The sequence below is a fragment of the Danio aesculapii genome, chromosome 6, assembly GCF_903798145.1.
Source record: "Danio aesculapii chromosome 6, fDanAes4.1, whole genome shotgun sequence".
Lineage (NCBI taxonomy): Eukaryota > Metazoa > Chordata > Actinopteri > Cypriniformes > Danionidae > Danio > Danio aesculapii.
This window is the reverse complement of record NC_079440.1, coordinates 3,171,622-3,184,121: the sequence shown is the minus strand read 5'-3', so window position 1 is coordinate 3,184,121 and position 12,500 is coordinate 3,171,622. Positions and strand designations below refer to the sequence as shown.

Genomic DNA, 12,500 nt, shown 5'->3' with positions numbered 1-12,500 from the left:
AGAAGAAAAAATATTATAGGAAATACTGTGAAAAATTCCTGAATCTGTTAAACGTCATTTGGGAAATATTTGACAAAGGGAATTCACAGGAGGGCGAATAATTTTGACTTTAAATATACATCTGATTATTAAAGGGCACCTAGGTTACCCCTTTTTTCTTATTTAATATAAGTCTTTTGTGTCCCCAGAATGTGTCTGTAAAGTTTCAGCTTAAAACACCCATCAGATTATTTGTTATAGCTGTCTGAAGTGTCTCTATTATAGCCGGTAAAACCTGGTTGCTGTTTTTTTTGCACTGGGCCTTTAAGGCTAGTCCTCCCCGCCCACCGTTTCCACGTGCCTGTCAGCAACATGGCTCAATCGCCGCCCTCGTCTGCCTCAGGAAGCAGATCTCACGTCGCGTGTGTGAGAAATACTACAGTAAGAGCTTTAACAATGAGCATTTGATGCATTTTTCGTGAGTTGCAACCATAAGTCACACACAATGTCATTACAAAGTTCACGCGCACACACAGCGAGGACATCATGTGAGCTTGACCTTTCCTCCATCAATTTTTAACCTTGAAAAGTTGGAAGAAGTGACTCTTATGAACATTTTTAATAGTTTGCAGTGCTATATTGTCTGTCGATGTATATTAATCTACAAAAACATTGTAATAAACTGCCAGTACATTTTCTGTTATTTTACAGACTCATTTCTCTAGATATTACTTCTTATAATACATTATATTATTTCAAACGACTAAAAAATCCCTTTCTTAAACTGTAGAGTCGAATTTATTAACATTAAAAGTCCACAGAGCAGAGAGCAACATCCCATAATGCAATTTTTTTGTACTGGGCCTTTAAGGCTAGTCCTCCCCGCCCACCGTTCCCACGTGCCTGTCAGCAACATGCCTAAATCGCCGCCCTCGGCTGCCTCAGGAAGCAGATCTCACATCGCGTTTGTGAAAAATACTACAGTAAGAGCTTTAACAATGAGTATTTGATGCATTTTTTGTGAGTTGCAACCATAAGTCACACACAATGTCATTACAAAGTTCACGCGCACACACAGCGAGGACACACACATAGCGCAGACACCCACACACACACACACAGAGAGAGAGAGAGAGCGCGCGCGTTTAGCTTTGCACTCGTTTTGCACACATATGTGACAGGCTACAGGTTAATCTCCACTGCTGTGTGAATATCTGTTATGTTAATGAACAAAATAAACCTGATTTAACGTCCACAAACCGGGATTGAAGCGTCTTCCTTTATAATTGTTCTGACACGCGGCTGTGCTGATGAAGTGCATCTGAAGTGAATCGCTGTAATTCATTACACACATGCTCTGTTTTAAAACATTTTAAACTTGTGAAACTCACTCTTGATCACGTTTGATGATGATTGATAATCCTAGCGAACTGAACACACCTTTTATTCTCGGTTGCTTTGCGCACGTCTGGTCTTGTTGATATGATTATACACATGACTACCGGGACATGTTAATGCGCACAGCTGTCAATCAATATTGGTGGGCGGGGGGACCGCACTCCTACATAAAGTTGCGGTCGATCTGAAAACAGCTCCTATTGGTCCACCGTTTTTATGTTATTAAATGTGAACAAAAAGCACTGGGTGTGTTTATTTCACCTCAATATGACGGTCTATACACCATACATGCACATATGTCTGTCCAAACAGCTTGAAAAGTAGATTTTTCACCATAGGTGCCCTTTAAATTTGTGTACCTGAGTACCGCTAAACACTCAGAAAGCCATAAAGCACAGCTTATTTCATTTGTATCTTTGCTCTGCTGTATTTATCAATGCCTGTGATTGGTTATTTGTCTTTTACATGCACACCTCTATAAATCAGTTCAAAATTAGGAATTATTTTCAATAAGAGCTATTCAGAAATTAGTCTCAAGGTTGCAAAATGTATCGCAGAAAATATAAAACATTGCGAACAATGTCAGTTTATTTCAATATCATGCAAGCCTAGTTTCTCTTTCCCTCACTCTCAGACAAGAGTTCCCGCTCATCTCTGCACTTCTCCGATCCCCACCGATGTTGCAGAAGCGTCTGAAGTCGCGGAGTCTCAATTGCCTTCCTCCAATCGGCGTAAAAAGCGGCGCAGAAAGCGTGTGCGTTCAGACACACATCTGCATGAAGACGACAGTTCCTCCTCGGATGAGAAAGAAGGTCTCGATCCAGACGCCTTTAAGGAAGAGTCACTTCTGGCAGCAAGGTGAGATGTTTTCTGAGATTATTGAATGTTTACTCCTCCTGAAATTGTCAAACGGGAAGTTTGTTGGCTCGTTTTTCCCTACACAACTCTAGTTGTATGTACAGCCAGTGTTGGGTACATTACTTTAATTCAGGTCTCCTGTTCTTTCTTTGATACTTTTTCTACAGTTTTCAACATTTCTCTTGAGCCATGCCCTTTGATTGCTATTTTTGGTGTAATGGCTTTGTTGGATAACCTCTCAAATAGGAATGCTAAATGTACTAGCCTTTACGTCACTAGCTATGTTTCCATCCACCTATTTTTATGCTCATTTTGCATATGCGCATGAAAAAAAAACGGTTGATGGAAACGCCATGATGCTCACACATTTTGAAAATGCTCATAAAATACGTATGCGCATAACTGAGTAGGATAAACTTTTTATTCAATAAGAAAAGATGCGCATAAACTATGATGGAAACACTTTTACTGCACAAATTTCAGCGTGTGCATTAAAAAAGGTCATGTGATTTTGTGATAAGAGATCATGTGATGATGAATGTGTGTGAATGGGTAAACCAGCAGGCTGAGCACACTGTAAACCATCTGAACTGTTGTTTTGGTCATTCTAAAACGCCTTACTGTTTAGGTATTAGTGTTATATTATTATGGCCCGTTTCCACTGAGTGGTACGGTACGGTTCGGTTTGGTACGCTTTTATGGCCGTTTCCACTGTCAAAAAGCGTACCAAACCGAACCGTACCGCACCACTTTTTCGGCACCCTTTCGAAAGGGTACCAAACACGAGAAAGGGTACCAAAAGGCGGAGCCACACGTGCAGCTGAACGCTATTGGTTTACAGAGATACGTCATTCGCTTACGCAACAAGCCAGAATGAAAAAAAAACTCCGCCATGTTTGAAATACACAGCGAGAGATTAAAGCGGAATTATAAATACATATAATAACGAGCCATGGTCGATCTGGGCTCAAACAAACCTTGTCGTCGTCTTGATGAACAGCCACAAAGCCAAGAAGAAGAGCAGATTTACCCTGTGCCGCGTAGTTTTTTAAGAGCCAGTCTGAGGCGCGAGCGGTTTTGCTTTCTTGCTAGCGCTCGCACGCGTCTAACATTATATCTGAAATAACAAACTTCTTGAGCTGATGGTAATAACCTGCGCTTGATTATTGACGTGCTTTTGAAACCTGATCCTGTCAGACACTGACAAACACGAGAGTGAAGCGTGAAGAAACAAAGGAGAAGCCGGAAAAAAAGGAGCACATTATTTTTCAGCAAACATGAACAAAATGCCATGATTAACTAACTTATTATCTTCACATTTTGGACTAATATGAACTGGGAATGATGGAATTACTGTCTAACAGAGGCTACATGTGCTGCTGAAGATTACAGACACAGATGAGAGGTTTACACTGACTGTAGGCTATATTTTGTGTTGTTTTGAATCTAAATACTGGTGAAATGTCTGCTATATGTGGTTCATCTGTAGTTGGTAACATATCGGAGACTGTAAGGGGCTGTATGTGTTTATATAAGTTAATTTATTTAGTTATTTAATATAATTACAGACGTTACAGTAGGCTGTTTCGCACTGTCATTGATCTGCAGTTATAATCAACTCATGTTGATAGAAAAGTCAGTAATAAACATTTCTACACAAGTATTTATGTGTGTAAAGCATCTGTTTTGAGAGAAGTGCTTCTCATATGATATGTAAGTGACCCGTACAGCTTTATTGTCGACATTTCCTCGAGCGAGAATGATGTCGACTGAAACTTTCTGTCATACACCACGCCCACCAAAAGGGTACCCTTGTTAGTGGAAACGCAAGCCTGATAAAGGTGACCCGTACCGAACCGTACCGTACCAGTCAGTGGAAACGAGCCATTAATGACCTCCAGAATCAAGAGCGTCTGTGCTCCGCGTCTGACACCTTTAAACACCACCATCACTGCGTGTCAGGATTGTCTTCTGAGGTAATTTATTAGATGAAGAAAAGATTGACGCAGCTTCTCCTACCGCAGTAAATTCAGTTTTTACTGTTGATATTTGGCGCCAGTTAATCAGGAAGTGACGATTTTGTTCGCTTTGAGTCGTTGGATGGAAGCGCTGCTTTATTCGCACGTCTTTAATGCGATAGTCCAGTTTTGCGCATAAAGTTCATTCGCATTTTTGGATGAAAACATAGATAATGATAGCCCGGAGACGGATTTGATTACACTGGAAGTCTTCTAAACCTCCTCCCACTGTTTCATGTCTTTTCTATATATTGAAAAAATTAAGTTTACATTAAGAGTTTCCACTGAAAAATTGTATAAAAACTGGGATCCTCTAATTAATTTAGTCAGCAATACAACACATCTCTTCGCTGATTTATAAGATTTTTATTTATTTTTATTTCAAGAAAGATCTCTGCCCTTGTTATTAATATATGCGTGTCAGTGTCTGACAATTCTTGTAGGTGCTAATGTTGTTGTTTGTGTGTTTTTTTTATTCTCCTCCTTGGAGGTGGGATGGCGAACTGAGTGTTTTTATTTATTTATTTATATATATATATATATATATATATAATAAAAAAAAGACTCCACAAAACAAAACAAAAAATTCAGGTCTATTTATATAGTGCTTTTCACAATAATGATTGTTTGAAAGCAGCTTTGCAACAAATTTAAGTGTTAGTTCACAAAAAAATTCTAATTAGCCTATGGTTTAAAGGCCAATCATGGCAATATTTATATGATAAATATAATAGTGCTGGGCAAAGATTAATGGCATCTAAATTAAATTTTGTTTTGTTTTGCCTCACAGCAAGAAGGTCTCTGGTTTGAGTCCCAGCTGGGTCAGTTGGCATTTTTGTGTGGAGTTTTTTGTGTGGAGTTTTGTGTGGAGTTTGTTCTCCCCATGTTGGCGTGGGTTTGGCTCCAGGTTCTCCGGTTTCCCCCTCAGTCCAAAGACATGCGCTACAGGGCAATTGAATAAAGGAAATTGGCCATGGTGTATGAGTTTGTGTGTAAATAAGTGTGTATGGGTGTTTCCCAGTACTAGGTTGCAGCTGGAAGGGCATCCGCTGTGTAAAACATATGCTGGATGAGTTGTCGGTTCATTCCGCTGTGGCGACCCCTGATGAATAAAAGGACTAAGCCGAAGGAAAACGAATGAATGAATGAATGTGATACACACACATACATAAAAACAAATCAAACCTATTCAAAACTATTTTGTTGCAGAGATAATTTGTATGAAATACACATATATTTTCTATCTAAATATAAATATGTTATTTTCTCAAATATATGATGTATATGTGTATTTATATATATATGCATAATAAATATTCACACATATGTTATGTCAAAACATTCTTCTATTTTGGATGCGATTAATCCGGATTAATCTTTGTTATAGATTCATTTAGTATATGCTTTTCTTTTTGCATTACCCCTTGTAACCAGCAGATGTCAACAGTGTGTTTGTTTCTATCACATCTGACCAGTGAATCCAGCTCGTGTAACCTTTCTTATCAAGCTTTAGTGATTTCAGTCAGTGTTTTGGAAGAAAAACAACACAAATTATTTATCCCCAACATTTTTTGAAGGAGGCAAGACAAACCCTTTGAAAAATGTATAGAGAGTCCCGGATGCCCACGAATGAATGATAATCTCTCGCAAAATCGCACGTCTCTCGCCCGGTCCTCAAATACTTCGTGCACCCCTCTCCACGGCATCCCTCCCCGCTCTTCAGATATGTCGCGCACCCCAAATACCACCCCCGTGCCCTAACCCCAACCACCCCCCTCCCCCCACGCTCTTCAGATACGACGAGCAGTCCACCACAAACCCACAACCTCCCTCCCGCAAATCATCTCTGTCTCATTCTGAAATGACTTGTCCCAAATTGGGATGTCTGCATTAGCAAAAGATACACAAACAGCTAATAAAGTTTTAAATATGGATCATTTTGAAGCATTTTTTAATTTACATATATTTTTATTGTCTTAATTAACAAAAAAGTCATTATGTTTATGTTACTATTCATGTTTAGACAACGCAATACCAATGTTTTAGCTTTAAAACAGAAGAAATCACAAATGTTTAAGTAGGTTTGAGCAGGTATGAACTGGATCACTGATGCTTTTTTCCCCTCTACAGTAAATCTATATATTACTCTCTGTCTGAGGAACCCTATGAGGAAGCGTCTGGAGCTCGAGAGGTTCATCCTCACTCTGATGGAGAGTGCTCACTGAACGAGAGGTACGTACATACAGCAGAGGACAAGATTTTAATTCCTTTAAAAATATTTCCCAAGGGCTGTTTAACATCGAGAACACATGTTTAAACAAAGTAGTTTGAGTAACTAATATCTAATAATAGGTTTCTTTTGTTTTTATCATGATGACAGCACATAATATTTGATTAGATGTTTTGCTGATACTGAGATACTAGTATTCAGCTTATTGTGCGATTTAACTAGGTTATTTAGGTTTAAATAAGTCATTCTTAAAGGAGACTTATTGTGCAGATGTAAAATAAGTCTCGGATGTCCCTAGAGTGTGTGTATGTAAAGTTTCAGCTCAAAATACAGCACAAGTAATGCTTATGAAACTGCTCCTTTGAGGCAAATTGTGCTATTTTGGTGCTGTCGCTTTAAATTCAAATGAGATTGTGCTCTTTTCAGAAGAGGGCGGAGCTACAAATGCCTAGGTGCCAGCATAGTGGCAGATTTACAAACAAGACTATCATCCGATGCTAATGAGGGAGAGATGGTCACTAGTGGGCGGGGTTTCCCCCTCTGATGACACCCACAAAGGGAGAATGTCAATCATTTCAAGTGTTTCTGCAGACTGTTTTTGTCAAGTGTGATTATACAAAATACAATTAATAATTTTTACCATTAAAAGCTGCTTATAGTCACACACTGTTGCCAAAATAGGGAGTTTTGCATAATAGATCACTTTTAAGGGGGCTAAGAATAGTGACCTTAGTAGTTTAAAAAATTTTTTTTCAGCCAAATTAAATAAAACAAGAGTAAGACTTGATCCAGAAGATAAATGTTACAGGAATACATCCATTACTCTATTAAACAGCTCTTGGAAAATATTTTAAAACTAAAAGGAGGATGTGGTCTCTATATCCTTAATCATCTTCATATGATGTTGCTCTGTCTCTGTCCATATAATTGGATTTTCTCTTTGTCTTCTGTGTCTGTAGTGTGTACTTCAGTCGGCCGTCGTCTCCTAAGAGTGATTCAGAGTTGTGTAAAGCCCAGGAGTCTTTAGGGCCGCAGATGCAGTGGAACTGGGGCGCTTTTCCCAAGGTACTGCATCCAAATACTGTATATAAACAGCTTTCTGATAAAGACACAGCAGAATGACAGATTGTTGAGTATTTTAGACATTACAGGCCTGTACTAGACAATCGTACATGTTATAAAACTAGTTTTTATTTATTTATTTGATATTTTACGTTTTCAGCTCAGTTCTTTTGAAATGTTCAACATGTTGGCTGCAGTATTTTATTCATTTTTGCTATGAAATGAATAAAAAATTGACACGAAAATGATTTTCATTGCATACTAACACCATATTCTGTTTGATATTTATTCACGTGCAGGAGTTAACATCACTTTATTAAGTAATTCATAAAGAAAGTTACTTTTATTCAGCAAGGATTCACTAAATTATTCAAAAGTTACACAATGAAGCTTTAAATAATTTATTCTTTAATTTAAACGAATAAGAAAAAGCTTTTCTATATACTCAGAGAAGACAAAATGACATCTAAACTGACTGCAAAATATGTGTACAGGATAAGAAATGGATAATCAACTGCCTTATTTAAATAATAACCTTTTTATTCTTGTGTTTATTATAATTATTAGGTTGTATTATCTCATTTTATACACTACCTGACAAAAGTCTTGTCATGGATCTCAGTTGTAAGTGCAACAAATAATAAGTTGACTTCTAGTTGATCATTTGGAGAAGTGTCAGAGGGTGGATTTTTCCCATGAATCATCTGTTGAACTGCACCACAAATACTGCAGACGACCTACTGGGATCTGCATGGACCCAAGATTCACACAGAAATCAGTCAAGTTTGGTGAAGGAAAAAATCATGGTTTGGGGTTAGATTCAGTATGGGGCCGTGCGAGAGATCTGCAGAGTGGATGATCAACATCAACAGCCTGAGGTATCAAGACATTTGTGCTGCCCGTTACATTACAAACCACAGGAGAGGGCAAATTCTCCAGCAGGATAGCGCTCCTTCTAGTACTTCAGCCTCCACATCAAAGCTCCTGAAAGCAAAGAAGGTCAAGGTGCTCCAGGATTGGCCAGCCCAGTCACCAGACATGAACATTATTGAGCATGTCTGGGGTAAGATGGAGGAGGAGGCGTTGAAGATGAATCCAAAGAATCTTGATGAACTCTGGGAGTCCTGCAAGAACTCTTTCTTTGCCATTCCAGATGACTTTATTAATCAGTGATTTGAGTCATTGCAGAGATGTATGGATGCAGTCCTCCAAGCTCATGATGGAGTCAGACACAATATTCATTCTGTTTCCACTAAAGCATGACTTTATATTCTATACTGGACATTATTTCTGTTAGGAGACAAGACTTTTGTCTAAGTAAAGTCAGACCTTACTGTGCTAATTAAATAATGAAAAATCATGTCAAGATCATATTTTATTGTGGTAAAATAAGCGTAATCTAGAGGCCTTTACCTTTCATATAAGCCACTTCTGATACCAAATGATCAACTAGAAGTCAAGTTATTATTTGAAGTTCCTAGAACTTGGATATGCGACAAGTCTTTCGTCAGGTAGTGTACTATTTATTATTATACTATTTTATATGTATTACATTTCAGTCAATGTATGCGACCGCAGCCAAAAAAGCAACCCCTGGAGGACAGTAGCAATCTCAAAAATTAGGTGGCTTTAATTTTGCAAACAATTCAGATACAACAAACATAAAAAAACATTACAGTGTGATCTTACAGTGTGAGGCTTGATCTTCAGGCATGCCTGCGATCTGTTGGACTTGTCAATCTGGCAACCTGCGTGTGCGTCATTTCATGAAAAAAAAGTATTCAGTATTTTGAATTTAGATTGCAATACCCAGTTCAACCACTAGGTCAGCCCTACACATTGCACCTTTAAACAGGAGTTGCATTTGTACACAGGCTGCGCTCGTGAACTTCCCTTCCCTTGTTCCCTCGGGGGAAATCCCCAATGCCATTTTGAAGTGCCTTCCACTTCATTAAGTAAACGAAGGAAGCTTACATGGATATACCTTCGATCACTCATTTTTAAGCAAGTGTGCTTCATGTCAACTCCAGCACCTGCATGTCCCAGAATGCAATGTGACAGTGTAGTTCCCAAGTGCTCAAGTGTTTAGGGCATTCCAGTTAAACCCATTCAGGTGCAACCGCCAGTAGTGGACCCTTGCTTAATATAATCAATGACCTACATCCGAGGGAACAAGACGGAGGGAAATTAGCATAAACATTTGGACTGAAATGCAGCCATAGTAGATCTCACACAGTGTTTCCTCCGTTTCTGTAGGTGTGTCCAACAGAAAGGGCTGAATCTGATTCGCTGACTCATGACCTGCCCTCCCCCATCACTCCCTCTGACCACTCCCACTTCCGCACGATCCACCGGCAAACATCTATTGACATCGACAGCACTGACTCTGCAGTGACGGTGACTGTGGTGAGACCAGAACCGCAGATTGGGACAGTCAGCCCTGTTTCATCAGACAAAGCTGTTTCTTTATCTGTTAACACACAACTAAATGTAAAGTTTACAAATACGCTTCAATCTCCAGACGACTCTTTTTCTCAGAGCTGGAGTACACTGCAAAACAAACCTAGTCAGGAGATAATTGCTAAAATAGAGATTGAAAATATAACTAGCTGTACTAGTACAGTCAATGGGATCAATAACAATGCTAGTTTTGACAGCGTGGCTCATTTAGAAAACTGTAATGAGAACAATACTGTCCAACCATCACATTTGGTGAGTCAAATCAGGATTTAAAAGCAGAAGCGGAGCTCAACTCAATCTTATTACCAAAACATCAAAGCTCTGTTGAAATACTGACACTCAGGGCTAGCGAATCAGAGGAGGGGGCAGGTTTAGAGACGTTACCGACCAATCAGAATGCTGACAGTGCTGGAGTGACAGGATCTCAGGAGCTCATCATCCAATCAGAGGATCAAGCGGTTCTGGAGTCCTCTAAATCAGCAGAGTCTCAGGACAAGAGGAAAGGTACTGGGTTAAATGCGATGTACAGAATGTACTTGTGACTAGTTGAAACATTTCATGTGGAACTGTATCTTCTCTTTTTTCCTAGTCAAGCGCAGTCATCATTTGGGACCGTCTGATATTTATCTAGACGACCTCTCCAGTCTGGACCCTGAAGTCGCCGCCCTCTATTTCCCCAAAAGGTTATATGCTTCAATAGTCAATATGATTATTTTATACTGATTTTGACATAATTTATAATAAGAGTATTAATAATAATAAGTATTATTGACTACTACTGCTAATACTCCTGGTTATTATTATCATTAAATTTATAACAATAAGAAATAATAATAATAATAATAATAATAAAAGTTGATATTATTACTATTATTATTATTACTACTACTACTATTGTTATATAATAGATGATGACGATGATAATATTTATAATAACAGTAATAATCTCAGCTCCAAAATCATAGTGGGTAGTGTGACACATAGCACCCTGGTGCTTGTGGCGACTCGAGTTCGATTCCCGGCTCGAGATCCTGCCACAATCTCTGCTCCCCACACTCTCCTGTCTGTAAATCTCCACTGTCCTATCAATAAAGGTGAAACCCCCTAAACATTTATTATTATTAATAATAATAATAATAATAATAATAATAATAATTATATAAAAAAATAAATACTACTAATAATAATAAATATAATAATAATAAATAATAATAATGATAATAATAATAATAATAATAAGAATAATAATAATAATAATTATATATAAAAATAATAATAAATAATAATAATAATAATAATAATAAATATAATAATAAATAATAATAAAAATAATAATAAATAATAAAAATAATTATTATTTAGCAAGGAGGAGGGTGGGTCAGTCGATCAGTAAGTGAGTCGTCAGCGGCCTCTGGTGGAATGAGAACAGCAGGTGCAAATGGCACTCTCGAGAGAAATTTGAGATCTAAAAAAAGTGTACACAGCGGCCTCTGGTAGTCTCACGAAAACATAAACTGCAAAAAACGTACCTCCTGGGACCTATTTGGTGCTCTCCAGAAATGTATATAGGGGTACATTTTCAGAAATAAAAGGTTTCTTTTATTTAGAGACTCAAGTGCATACATCGCTGAGCAGTATTCAATATTAGGAGTCAAAAGTTGAAGTTTTTTAAAGTCTGTCACTTAAAAAAAGCTAAACCGATCAACATTAAATATTGACAATAATACATTTTATGGACACATATATGTCTATAGTGGTAGTTTGTCTCCCTGTTCTGCAGTAACTGTTATTTATGCTTTTTTTTTTATTCCTCTCTCCGCGTTTCCAGTGAGGCAGAGTCCTCAGATCTGCGCTCGAGCCATGCGCCGGATCCGTCTCCTCCGTCTGGTCAGATGTCCCCTCAATCACAGGGCAGTGGTAATGCAGACAGCGGCACTGAGTATCTGTCTGACTCCACGAGCGACTCTCTGGACGTCACCATGTCCCTGTGCGGCAGAGGAGACATCAGTCAGATCAGCAAAGGTGAGAGTCCCATTGACAGAATAAGGGGCCGTTCACACAGAGTGAGATTTTCCTTTCCAACACGATTCTTTTCTATTGTTTTCCAATGTCAACATGCGCTAGAGGGGTGCGTTTGACCTTACGCTCGTGTCTTACATTTTTTTAGACGCCCTGTTGAGTTGAAAGCGCTGATATATATATATATATTTATATATATATATATAAATATATATATATATATATATATATATATATATATATATATATATATATATATATATATTCAGACGCGGACAATTCGGTATCGGTTCAGTAATAATCATAACTGGTTATTATGTACTGACGTCATTTATCTCATATGCGCTCTGTCGCGAAGGAGGTGAGCGCGGGTATTTACAACACTCCAGGCGCCAACTACTGAAAAATGCACAAACTGTGCCAATTTGACTGCGTGTGTGTGTTTTCTGGACAGTCTTTCACTGACACTTACAGCA

The 12,500-nt window shown here is 38.3% G+C and overlaps 1 protein-coding gene across 1 annotated transcript in view; it reads left to right on the top strand.

Moving 5' to 3' along the window:
• The window catches only part of zgc:123305, a 36,092-nt gene that overhangs the window by 8,462 nt on the left and 15,130 nt on the right, over positions 1–12,500 (top strand). Inside the window, 7 exon segments of the mRNA XM_056459336.1 lie at positions 2,012–2,235; positions 6,384–6,485; positions 7,443–7,548; positions 9,802–10,233; positions 10,236–10,509; positions 10,595–10,688; positions 11,834–12,027. Of these exon segments, the coding sequence (XP_056315311.1) occupies positions 2,012–2,235; positions 6,384–6,485; positions 7,443–7,548; positions 9,802–10,233; positions 10,236–10,509; positions 10,595–10,688; positions 11,834–12,027 (1,426 nt within the window).